Here is a 13,831-nt window from a genome sequence, read left to right on the forward strand (position 1 = left end):
TTCAACTCTTTACAACTATATCAGAGTATGCCTTTCTGACATCAAAAAATGATTGAGTTAAGTCAAAGGAAAAAATTCTAAGCTGCAATTTTGTTGATGGGATCTACTTTCTGCTATGCTAAACTACTTGGAACTAAATTGATCTAGCTTTCTAAATGTATGATTTGTTCCATTGAAGAATAGACATTTTTATGCAGGGAAAGGTACCCATGTAGTATTTTATTTAGTATTTCTTTATCAAGTCACATATTTGATGAAAGTAGTTGTCTCCTGTCTCAGAAAATAAAGATAATGACTAATAATAAAAATTGGCATTTCCCAGAGAATAAATGGGATCCCCCATGTTGAGCCAAGTTAAAAATATTAATAGTGAGTAGTTAAGTATGTAAGAAATTTTATTGATTTTAAGGTCATGGTTTGCAACCATGGTGTCACAACTTGGTTTTTTAATTAGTTGTTTAAAATAGAACATTGAAAATTTTCAGAGTTTTTCCTAAATTGAAGGTCATTCAAAGATAGTCCCTCAATAATTCCATTTGTATTTGGCATATTTTCCTGAAAGGAAGGAAGATTTCAATTTATAATTGCCATGCTGTAAATTATACATAAGCCATGGACTAGCTTCCCTTGCTATGTTGAATGGCGATGGCTATTATAAATATTAGAGTGCTTTACTTATCCAGCAAATTGGTGGCTGGGCAGGGAAAAGGGTGGAGCTGGTAAAAAATTGAAATTTATTTCCAGTGAAGAAGCCTTTCTTTGTGTGAAAGTGGAAAAGATTATGAAGCAAGTTCAAAACTGCTGCACCAGGTTGCCCAGTTTAACCTTTTTGTCTGTGAAAATATGAGAGCAAGAAATATCCCTGTGGCTCTAAGGAAAGTGTTTACCTCCAAAATCTTAATATAAATCAACTTACAAAAGTGCTTATGTTTGCTTCAGTTTTGAAACATTCTAACTAAAAGGATATAGATTTGTGGCTCACCTATCTACCCCAAACCCAGTTCTATGGTTTTGGTGTGGAAACCACTTCCGTAAATGTAGGTAGAAATTCATAGTATCCCTTCAATGCCAGAAAAGGGTCATTGACTTGATTTTATAAATATTTATTTTGTAGTGCCTATAAAAAGGAAAGTTTTCACAGTATAATATTAATAAAGCCATTATTGCTATGTTGTAAGTCTGCAATTATGAAAAAGAAAACAACATGACCATCATGCTTTCATGTCCTTTCTTGGTTCTTAGATATTATACACTGCAGAACTGCAAATCTGTCTCCAATTTCATTGTGAAATATGGTAGTTAATGGAGTTATATAATACCAACTACATTAAATGACGACTCTGTATTTTTCTCTCTCTTCTACTTTGGCTTTCTTATTAATTGCCGATTTTCCATATGTTTTCCTTTTCTTGCCCATCTCATTTGTTCTCCTTTACTATTCACTGAAATTTCATTACATCTCACAGGACTTCATTGGGATATAAGATTTCAATGTAATGGGCAATATTAATCTAAATAATGAGTTGAATTAATTGTGTAACCAAAGAAAGAAGTCAAAATAAATGTCATGAATTATGGTATGATTAGAAACATTATCTTTTTGCTTTGCCTTATTGATTCATTTCAGTGAACCATACATTAAAAGAAATATTAAAAAATTTTTTGATAAAAGTAACAAAGCATATTTAATTTGACTTCCTAATTTGGGGTGGGGGTGGCAGCAAAACACACTCTTTGGAATTTTATTGTACACACTGTTTCAATTGTTTATTTTTTTCTATTTTTTTTTAATCTAAGGAGGGCAACATTGCCTTTATAAGGCTACAAATATCTCTTCATTTCTTTTTATTTTGTTCCCCCTTCTTAATCTCAATCAGTGGGAATTTGATGATACTGCTGAACATGTGAGTAATTTTCAATTGCTTTGTCCAAAGCAGACTATATATGCTTATTTTTTATGATATCCTTCTTTCACTTACATATGATTTGTCATCACAGTTTGCTTGGATGCATGAACACTAACATTATCTTTAAGTTATCTTCACTGTGGTGCACTTTTTATTTTGATGTTTGTTTTGTGAAATTGGCATGGTGCTGTCGATTGCATAAGAAATGTCATGGGCTCATGATATTTGTTTTGATGGCTGCTACTAACTCTGCCTTGTGACACAGTCGGAGGAGGCATACTTTAGATGGAGGCAGATGTCAAGTTGTTTGATGTAGGCTGCTCATAAATCCTACTCCAGGATTACACATCCAGTGGATCACAAGGCATAGATCTGGCACTTACTAACTCTATCTAGAAGTGGCTGTTCTGTGTTGTACCCGTACAGATTTGAGTGAAATTCAACGGATCATGCCAAGAAGCAGAAAGTTTCTCACTGAGAGAGGAATGTTTTTAAAATATTTGAGCAAGAGATTTATGTTATTTATTGAGAGACTGTTATATATGTGATAATGCAGAAGGCACATGGTGTGACACCTGCCTTCCAAGTGTTTACAGTCCAGGTGGCTAGGGAGAAAGTAAAGTTCTGAAAACTCATAAAATTACAGCAAAATAAATGGCCTAAAGCAATGAGGAATGCATTAGTAAATGAGTGAGAATGTCAGTGAGAACTGTGAGTCCAGAGACAGTGATCTAGGACAGTGAAGTCCTGAAGCTCAGCTGGGAACTTGGGGGATGACTAGAGATTGAATAGGTGAAAAAAATGTGTGTGTGTGTGTGTGTGTGTGTGTGTGTGTGTGTGTTTGTATGTGTGTGTGTTGGGGAGTTGGAGGTCGGAACATGTTTTTTTAAAGTTAAGCACAGGAGAAGCAGTCATTTGGGCAGTTGAGTGAGTGATATAGTCAGGTGACAGCAACTTGGCCAATTTGACACAAATTGAGGCTTCTTTAAGTTAGTGGTAAATACAGCTAGAGGTAAATTATGATATAATGTCAGGAGAACCTGAGGTATCAAGCTAAAGAGCTGGTCAGTCTTTAACTCTTCTATACTAGAGAGGTGTAGAAAAATATTAAAATGAGAAATGAGATAAAATCTGGCATGAAGGTGTTCTTTGATTCTATGAATAAATAATTATTGCCATAACACAGGGCTCTTATTGGGAATCTTAGTAAATATATACAGGCTATAAGTTCTCGTGGAATTGACAGTGTAAAAGTTTTATAAATTTCTTTGACCATGATCCGTAGTAAGAAATGCATTATATGTCATGATTCAATGCATATATATACTTAATTAAAATAAAATTGTATGAAACCATACTTCACCTTTAGATATATAATAAGCTTGAATATTTTATATTCAAGCCTATTCCATTTTTTGTTTGTTTGTTTAAATGTTGGTCATGACCGACTAAATTGATTTCATGACCTACTAAAGGGGTCATTACCTGTATTTTAAAAACCAGTGACTTAATGGATAGATTAGAGCAGGTGTCCTCAACCTATGGTGAGTTGTATAATTATTTCATTATATATTACAATGTAATAATAATAGAAATAAAGTACACGATAAATGTAATGCACTTGAGTCATCCCCAAATTATCCTGCCCGACCATGGTCCGTGGAAAAATTGTCTTCCATGAAAAGGGTCTCTGGTGCCAAAAAGGTTGGGTCAGACCACTGGATTAGAGAATAAAAAGGTAGCAAATAAAAAAGCAGGTAAAAAGAGTTACTTTACTAATTTAGTCATGAAGTGATAAAAGTTCAACAGAGTTGAGGCAGCAGCAATGAAAAAGGGGTAGTTATGATCAATAAAATTTGACAAAAACTTGCTGATGAAGAACTTAAGGAAGAGAAAGAGGTCAAAGATAGTGCATTAGTTTTGCAGATACATTACCACTCATTAATATGGAAGTAAGGGGAGGAGTCAGCTTCTGGGAACGATTTTTAAGTTCTAGTTAAGTTGAACTCGAGGTAACACTGGGTAGTCACAGGAAAATGCCCAGCAGATATTTACAATGTATTTGCCACTGGAGCTCAGACGGGAAGTGAGAGCTGGATATAAATTTGGGATATAGGCAGAAATAATTATTTAAGGTTTGGAAATGAATGTAGTTTTTCCAAGATTAGAGAGAAATGCAGCAGACCAATGACTATGATGGAACCTCAGGAATGCCAGCTTTTAACAGGCAGGGACAAAAAGTAGAGTGGAGATGGGCAGGTGGAGACAAGGAGAATGAGTGAGTAACTGTGGTCTAACATCAGACAACCACCTCACAGATATACCGAAACAACCGAGGTACCCACAGCTTAAAGAAAGAAAATGTAACCCAAGAGAGGATATGATCATGGCAGATAGAATTGTGTCCAGCTGAGATTATACCACTGCAGAGGACTTGACCAACTTCAAATTGTATTACTTGTGTAATACTATAACAGCCTGGGTGAGAGGATAGACACATGTGGTTAACCCGAATTTTATGAATGAGAAACTTATATAAGGCTCAGGTTACATGCATTTCTTGTTATAGAATTTGGTGATAGAAGCAAGTCTTACTGCTTTTTCTTGCTGGCCCCGCCTGACTTTCGGCAGTAATCTAGTGGTATGTGACAGGGGCCTTGGAAACAGTAATGTTGGCATTTACTCATCATAGTTTTTGGAGTAGCCAGTATGTCTACCATAATTTAACATGCTGCTCTCAGGTAGTTTATTTGGTTTTTGTATCCTCTGTAATGTGAAACCATTCCAAGGTTTTGGAAATAAAACATCTCTCCCAAATAGTTCATTTATCTGGCAAATAAAATTTCCAATGACTCTTCAGAATGGTATCTCAAATACTTGAATTTCCACAATGATCATATTCCTACTCTTTTGAGAAAGCACGTTATCCGAAACTATCGTATTTGGAATCGGCTTCAACAACTGAGCTGATACAGCCTTGCTTAAAAATGAAACAAAACAGAACAAAACAAAATACTGTATTCTACAGAATCCAGCCTATTCACTTACCACTCACATTGTCTTTAGATTTGCAAGATAATTATATATTTTCTTAAATTTACCTATATTCAATTTGAAAGCATAACTGTGTCAAAAATCTGAAAAGGTTTTTATATTGCTGCATGTGTGTGTATATGTGTGTATGTGCACATGCACACAAGGTATAAAGAAAATACCAGAACAAGTTAATAGCCACCACTCTAAAGAATATGCAACCTCCAATTTAAAGGAATGGATCAAAGATCATCATGTCATATAACTGCTACAGCTTTTGTCCCTTACTAAAAGAAAACTAGGAATTTTGATAGTTTGTGATATTTAATGTTTTATAAATAGATTTAATTAAACACACATTACATATGTGGTAAAACTCAAGTCCTGTTATATTTCTTTGGTTTTATGACATGCTTTCTAATTTGCCAGAAAATTCTCCTCGATTCATAATGATTTTTATTCATAGCCTGTACAGTTAACCAGTAAGTTCCTAGAGTCCTAAAAAAATTCTCTGGCTCTCAGGATATCTAGATCCAACATCAACCATTTGGCTAAATACTTAGATAGTGATAAACCAGGCTGTGTTGGCACTGGCCCCATCACAAGTCTGTGGACCCGGCTACAATGGTTACATCTGGGGAGCTGTAGGTATCACAGCTAGTTTGTGGAGCGTGCACTATGAACCAGGCATAATTCTAAGAGTTTCCCTAATATAACGCATTTAATCCTCCAGTAACCCTATTGGGTCCGTATTATTATTCCAACTTTCAGATGGGAAAGGAAAGCATAGGAGAGTAAATTCACTTGCCCTGGATTACCAAACTAGTAAGGATAGGCAAATTTAAGTTGAAGAATTCATGAGTTCTGTGTCTGGCTCCAGATATCTTGTTTTTAAACTGTCTCAAGAGCTGCCTGTTAGGATGCCTGAAACTCCACCCCCCTTCAGTGTCAGCATGAAGACCGGTCTCCATAGCATGAGCTTCAGGCATGAAACTCCCAGTGCTTGGCATGGCTGTAAAGGATGCCCAAGCATGCACAGAATGAAGATGGCTGGCTTTGTTTTTTCTCCAGGGCATTCATAACGTGTTTTGAATCAGTGTCATTCTATTGTATCATTTCAGGACATGATCATTTCTGGGCTACAGCCTGAAACGTCCTACTCCCTCACTGTCACAGCCTACACCACCAAAGGAGATGGTGCTCGCAGCAAGCCCAAACTGGTGTCCACCACTGGGGCAGGTAATCACGTCTGTGTATATATGTGCTGTGAATGATAATACTAACTTTACAAATGATTTAGGCAGCTTCAGTCAGGCTTATATTGTGATAAATTCAGAGGAAATCAAGGGACTGTGGTCAACATTTGTGTTTTTTAGTTTAGGAGAAAAACTATTAATAGAGTTCAGGGAGGAAAAATTATCCAAGTTCATACTTTTCCCAAATTATCCAATCAGTCATTCAACAAATATTTTTTGAACACCTGTTATGTGTCAGGCACTGTTCCCAGTACTGAAGATACAGCAATCAACAAGACAGAAAAAGACTACTCTGCTTCATGAAATTTATTTTGTGACTATGGCTAAATAATTGACATGTGAACAAATTGAGTATATAATAAAATGTCAGGAAGGGGTAAGATAAAAAGTAAAAAATGAAAAGTAAAGGTATATAGGTATAAAGGATGAGGAAGCCCTTAGGTGGGCTAAGAAGGTCTCTTGGAGGAACGATATTTAAGCAGAGACTGGAAAGATGTGAAGGAGAAAGTCCCACGAAGGTCTGGAGGGCAGGCATCTCGGCAGGGAAGTCACATAGCAGGTTCAACTTCTCCCAACAACAAATTCTTTTAGCAGAGCTGCCATCTTGAACTGGGTTCATGATTTATTCTTTGCCAGTTTCTCCTCTTTACCCCTTGCTGTGGGGAATCTAAAGAAGCCAAGTTGTGCAAAAGATGGGAAACAGAAAAGAGAATGAAAAAAAGCAAGAAAGCTAAATAGTATAAAATTGCTCCTTGCTGAAGAACAAAGCTTCTTCACTGCTCTTTAGGTTACTTTGATTGGCCACGTTAGGAAAAGGCAGCATGAAGGAAGACAGGGCATTGTGAAAACCAGCAAATTAAGAGATAATTACAAAAGGAGTCTCCTCCAGTCCCTGGATATAGCAATGTCCCATGGAATACTGAAACTATGATTTGATTTACCCCTCCTGAATCACTTCTCACACCACTTTTCAGGAACACACCTCTGTGTAAAGGCATAAAGTAAAGAACAGCTGTGATGTGCTGTACCCTCCTGGGTGCCACGCTGTCTGCTGAATTTGTCTAAATGTCATAAGATTTGCCTCGCTCACATCCTGCCACCTGGAACTGCCTCAAGCAGCAGAATTACAGATGGCAAAACTCCTTCAAGGCAGAGTCTTCCGGGCCTTTTTTTTTTTACGAATATCTTTGTATCAAGTTACTTCAGTGCCCTGAAGAGAAGGTGCATATTCAGTGAGGGACATGATGGCATAATGACTGTCTGGCTATGGAACCAGTATCTATTGGAACATAGACAGCCATGGTTAAACTCCTGAAATGGAATCCCAAATTGAAGAAAATACATTTCCTTCATTCACATTTATAACTATGTCTTAATGAGCCTGAAATGTCTTATGCGATGCACCAAATTTCTATTGTCCGTAAGATGGGATCATGTAATGAGAAGAAAGTAGATTTATAGGCAAAGGATATGAATCCTACAGAAAGGAATGATTTTGTCTATTTTAGTGTCATTCAGACTAGATCGTCACTTTTTAGTTTTACTAAGTTTTAGTAAAGCTTAGGTTACTTGAGATGATTATTTAGAATCGTGAATCTTATTCATATGTAGAATTCTTTTGGAATTTCCGTTCACAATTTCAGATCTTTCTTCATCAACAGAGACTTAGGTATTGAGATAGCAAATGGTTATAATTTAGATGCCTGCACATTTACTTTCTTGAGACCTCTCCACTGAGCCTGGGATGAAGGTGGGAGAATCCAGACTGATAATTCCTTTCAGAGAAAATCTCCAGTTTTCCTTTGTATAAGCATTCCCTACTCATGGTTTATCCTATGCAATTAGGAATGAATTAGTGAACGAATCAATTTGTTTTGTGTACTACTTTAAAAAATCTTCATATTTATGTGACTATGAAGAATTACTGATTTTATCTCATGGATGTGAGCTCCTAATAACCACAATTACAAGGGTATTTAGTTACAGCTTCCATAGAGAATTCAGGAATTCTCATAAAATTTTATTTTAATCGTAAAATTCCTGATTGTGCGGTATATCTGCTTATTATACATTGTTTCTAGACTCTGTAAAGAATCACATCTTTGAAACAAGAGTACTGGTCATAATTTAAATAATCTATGTTAGATTCATATAACCTGAGGGATGTTTCTGAATAAAATGTTGGCTTTTATGTTTGAATGATTATGGCATGTTTGCAGTTTCTTTGTTGTTATTCCCATTGTTCTGTATGATAATTAGTCTACTGCCTGAGGCCTTGAGGTTAAAGGCAACCAGAAAATTCACTGGTTTGACATTTTCTGTATGTTTTTACATGAATTCCAGTACTATACTGAGGAACTATGTTTAAAGATGATCAAAAGATGACTATGACATGGGGAATTTGGAAATAATAGGCTTAGTCCAGTCAATTATGGTTTTTGCTGCTTTGGTGCTAGGTTAAACTAAGGCTAAATTTAGAGCCATTGGGACTGAGTGCCTTGGTTGATCTCTAGTGATTGCTATTGCTAAGAAGTAAAGGGCATCTGTACATATGTACCATTTCTGAAGTCTTAAAAGATTTTTAAAAGGAAAGAATATAATAAATGAATGAGAAAATGCAAAAGGGAGAATAGTTTATATGTCATAATATAAATTAGAGTTAGCTTATGTACTTTGTAGCTGGACCCTCTCTGTTTCTTCCAATATGTTCACTAAGACACTGCTAAAAAATTCCCTCAAAAAGTAAAAGACTCTTTTACCTTGCCAACCCTCAGTCTTCAATGCTGGAATAAGTAGAACCACACCATAAGTAGGGTCCACATTATGACTGTGTTTAGTAGAAAACTTGAGCCAAACTATGCACACAGCATTGTACTCTACCTCTTTATTTTCTCAACTAGAGTATGCATGTATTAGAGGACATGGACCCTGCTGTATCCACCCTTATTTTCCCACTCAGATGCCTGTGTGACAGTGTATAAGTCTTTGCACATAATAGGTAGTTGGTAAATATTTCATCCACATAGAGTTTCTGGAAGCCAGAAATAGAATAGGTTCCATTGCCAATATATGGAGTTTAAGAGAATTCTTTTTTACCGTATATGCAATGATGTAGAACTCTCCTGATTCCTTTTGCCTGTTTTTTCCTATCACTTATTCCCTGGATGAAATGTCACAACTGTCTGTCTGGAACCCTTACCCCAACATATTATATTTAAACAATGTCTATTATTTCCATTATTCACACACTTCTGGACGTTTTAGGCGTCACTTCACATGATCATCCTTTCCTGAGGTGATACTGGGAGCTCTTCCTCAAGCTGCCTCAGCTTTCATTTCTTTACTAAATCATTCACTTCCGCGTTCTGGTGCTTCTAGGCGGGTTGTCTCATAGTTTCCAGGCTTAGTAAAACTTCTGCCTTGGGAGGGAGTGATTGTTGTGGGTTTGGCACTAGAGAGCAGCCTCAGATGCTCCTGGCGTGGCAGTGAGAGCCAGTAGGTCAGAGCCGATGCTCTGACTTCAGGAGCATTACTTTGTCCCCATGAGTGCCAGCCCACAAGCCTTTATATCCCAGAACAAGAAAGGTCATGACACGATCAAAAAACAAAAGACATTAATCTAACCTAAGCTTTGATTCCCACAGAAGAATAAATGTACAGTTTCATAAAATCAGGGTTTTTTTCTTAGAATTTACCAGTCCATTATATTTCTCTAAATTTGCACCATAGCAATATTATAAAGTGAACCATTAGATAATAAGAGCATAGTCATATATAATTTACAAATACTATTAGAATGCAATCAATATTTGCGGTTTATGTCAAGAAATTAAGTATTTTTATTTATCTTAGCTGTACATTCATCTTGTAGAAATAAGATGCACAGTGTCTGTACCATTATGCAGTTTCTTAGAACCAGAATTTTAGAAAATTTTAATCAATATATTTAACAAAATGTTTTATCCCTGGAGAATGTTAAAATTAATAGTTACATTTCCACCCATTAGTTTTAACTGAGTTTCATTTATTGAGGGATATATTCTCTGCTGAAACTCCATTTCACTATGCATTTTTCTCAGCAGAGACTCCACGTAAATGTTGTATATACGTAAAGGGGAATTAAAGATGTCTGCCAGTAAAGTGCTATTTTAAAATTAAAATAACTGTAAATATATTAAAAATAAAAACAAATGGAATAATTCAAGCATTCTCCAACTTATGAGTGGCTTATGTTCTGAAAGTTTGTCAGTTTGTTAAGATCTCTAAATGCATTTTTTTCCTGAGGAAAAATGAGAACACAATGGTTTGGTTCCTGGACCAACAATACTCTTGTTACATTTATACAACACACATGTTATATAATTGACATTAGGAACTTTAGGAACTATTATTTTCATATATAGTACATTAGTAGAGTTGTATAAACTCACTATGAATCTTTCTAGCCTGTGAAACAAAATCATTGCTCCATTGGTGAAGGATAGAAATATTTTAATTAATGTGTTCTTGAGCAGAGGACACACCCACTTGCATCTCAACTTTCTGATACATAAAATGAAAAGGTTAATCAGATAATTTCTGAGGTTGCTATTCTAAGTATTGTCTCATCATCTTTCTAGCATTTTTCAATCTTTATCCATATTCCCATGATATAATTTCTTATCACCTATCTCCCATTACTGTAAACTTTCCTTCCTTCCTACCATTTTTCTTTCTTCGTTCAATGGTGTAGTTTTGATTCTGATAATACTGTCTTCTCCCTTCCCCATCTTTGGACCATTCCCAGAGAAACCCATGGCTCTGTATTGTTTATCAGTGCCCTTCTCTGTGGATTCCTGGAATAATTGCTCTCCATTAAAAAAAATATATACAGATGTAGTAATGCATTGAACGAGTAGATTAGAATTCTTCACTTATCTAACTTAAAAATAAACTCTATACTATGCGAAACTAGCCCCTGACCATAAAAAGCTTAATAGTCCAATTATTAATAATTATGGTTACTCTTAGTAAAACATAAAACCTTATGTTAAGATTTCTACATGAATTTCTTCACTATTCACAACAATAATATGTAGTAGTTCTTAATATAATGCTCATTTTACAGATGAAGAACTTGATGAGAATGACTGGTATCAATAGTAAAGTTAGACAAAATGCACAAATTAGAACCTTAGTAAATCAAAGCAACATTATTTTATACTTAAAAAAACTTTTAAGCAATATAACAGCACAATGAAGCATTTAAGCTATGGATTCAGACAGAGCTGGATTTGCCTTATAGATTTCTCACTTGTTACACACCTACCCTTGGACAGTTTTCTACCTCTATGGGCTTCATTTTCTTATAATAGACAATGGAGATAATAATAACTAATCAGAGCATGTATTCAGGAGTCATGAATGTAAATCAAATGAAAATGCCACGTACAATGCCCCTAGCATGATACCCAGTACGTTGAATGTACTCAATAAATAAATGTTATAATTATTATTCTTATTAGCTATATCTAATTGGCTAATCTTTACTAGATTAATTTCTCTGTGGCATGAACCTTTATGTATTGAAGGCTTAAGATGTGAAGGTTTTAAAAAATTCCCTTAAATTGTTGTTTCAGTGATACCTCCTATTTTGTGTCCATTATCAAATTCTAGTATCTCAGCTACTACCTTAATAATGTAAGAGAAGGTGCATATTTCCACAAAGGTATATAGGCCAAGCATTTCTCCCCTGCCCCTTATTTTTATAAGTAACGAAAGGGGAATACGCGTAGTATGGAACTCTTATTTGGCAGTGACTCAAATGTGAACATTCAGTTGGTTGGTCTTACCTTTCCATCGTATGTGCTCCAGTTCCAGGGAAACCCCGGCTTGTGATTAACCACACTCAGATGAATACCGCTCTCATTCAGTGGCACCCCCCTGTGGACACATTTGGACCCCTTCAGGGCTACCGTCTAAAATTTGGCCGCAAGGATATGGAGCCACTCACTACTCTTGAGTTCTCTGAAAAGGAAGATCACTTTACAGCTACTGACATCCACAAAGGAGCATCGTATGTCTTCAGGCTCTCAGCCAGAAACAAAGTGGGCTTTGGGGAGGAAATGGTGAAGGAGATTTCTGTTCCAGAAGAAGTACCAACTGGATTCCCTCAAAACCTTCACTCAGACAGCACCACTTCAACCTCCGTCCAGTTATCTTGGCAGCCACCTGTCCTGGCGGAGAGAAATGGCATTATCACCAAGTACACCCTTCTGTACAGGGATATCAACATCCCCCTTCTTCCAATGGAGCAGCTTATTGTTCCAGCTGACACCACTATGACACTCACTGGCTTAAAACCAGATACCACATACGATGTAAAAGTACGTGCTCACACGAGCAAAGGGCCCGGGCCATATAGTCCCAGTGTCCAGTTCAGGACACTGCCTGTGGATCAAGGTAGGATTTGTCTGCTTATGGCCTTCCTCCTTTAAAGGAATGTCAGTCTTTGGAAATCAGTATTTTGAAGCTATAAATAACTGATCGGCCCATTCATATTAATATGTTCAGCAAAAACAAAAAGGTAAAGTATGTAAAACTTAATACGTTTCGGATGCCTTAGATTTCAGTTATAGAATGTCAAGCAAGTCTGGCTGACAGCACGTCAATGTCCTCAGGTAAGGAAAGCACAATATAGTTGGCTGAGTTGGAGAGAAAGGAGAGATCTTTATGAGAATGGGGTGTTAAAATGAATGCTCTAAACAGGTAGGCAAATCATCCTTCTCTCTCTGATCGAAGAAGACAGCATCTAAGCATAAGCTCTGTGGTCCGTGGTGAAAAAGGACAGGTCATAGTTTTTAGGAATAGTTTAAATACACTGTTTTTCCTTTTCCAGCAGTGTTTGCAAAAAATTTTCATGTCAAAGCAGTAATGAAGACTTCAGTGTTGCTGTCTTGGGAGATTCCAGAGAATTATAATTCTGCCATGCCTTTCAAAGTAAGTTGTTTTCTAATTTGTAAGAAATCACAGGTAAAAGTGGAGGGGACAGTTTATCTGGGTAAGTCATTTTCAAAGCACGCAGACCACTTTGATTCAGCTGCGTGTACTTGCTATTCTCATTTGTGACTTTCACGTAGGAGACTGAGTTGCTTTGGCAGCGTGACCTTTCTACTCTAAAGAGCTCAGACCCAGAGCTGGCATTAGTTGTAGATTATCTACTTCTTTGAACTTGAACTTTAACATCTAAGCTAGTGCTTTGCTTTTTTTTTTTTTTTTTTTTTTTTTTGCCAGAGAATGGTACAAGGTTTCTACCTATTTATGATGCAATATCCTGGGAGTTTTTGATTTTCATTGGTCTGAATTCTTGGCACATTTTAAACTCTGGCTTGCCATTGTGACATATTGAGAGATGTTCACAAGAAGTACAAATTTATGAAATGAGTAAAGAAACATTTTTGGAAGTAAATATGTATCTAGGAACAGGAATTGAAATGTTTAGAAAAAAGGTGATATGGATAATACATTGAAAACCTAGAGCATTTCTGTACACTTATTACAATCTCATACAGTTGACAGGCCAGATATTCGAAAGTTATTGTATGTATCTTTGCTGTATATTTTGATAGACTTAGAAGCATTATATCATTACACAGT

At 36.1% G+C, this 13,831-nt stretch overlaps 1 protein-coding gene across 1 annotated transcript in view; it reads left to right on the plus strand.

The window, feature by feature from the left end:
• Positions 1–13,831, plus strand: part of PTPRD (protein tyrosine phosphatase receptor type D) — a 406,959-nt gene that overhangs the window by 238,118 nt on the left and 155,010 nt on the right. Inside the window, exons 15-18 of the mRNA XM_045562129.1 lie at positions 1,878–1,904; positions 6,062–6,179; positions 12,050–12,637; positions 13,074–13,174. Of these exons, the coding sequence (XP_045418085.1) occupies positions 1,878–1,904; positions 6,062–6,179; positions 12,050–12,637; positions 13,074–13,174 (834 nt within the window). The remainder of the gene's footprint in view (positions 1–1,877; positions 1,905–6,061; positions 6,180–12,049; positions 12,638–13,073; positions 13,175–13,831) is intronic.

The sequence above is a fragment of the Lemur catta genome, chromosome 10, assembly GCF_020740605.2.
Source record: "Lemur catta isolate mLemCat1 chromosome 10, mLemCat1.pri, whole genome shotgun sequence".
In the NCBI taxonomy this organism is placed as follows: domain Eukaryota; kingdom Metazoa; phylum Chordata; class Mammalia; order Primates; family Lemuridae; genus Lemur; species Lemur catta.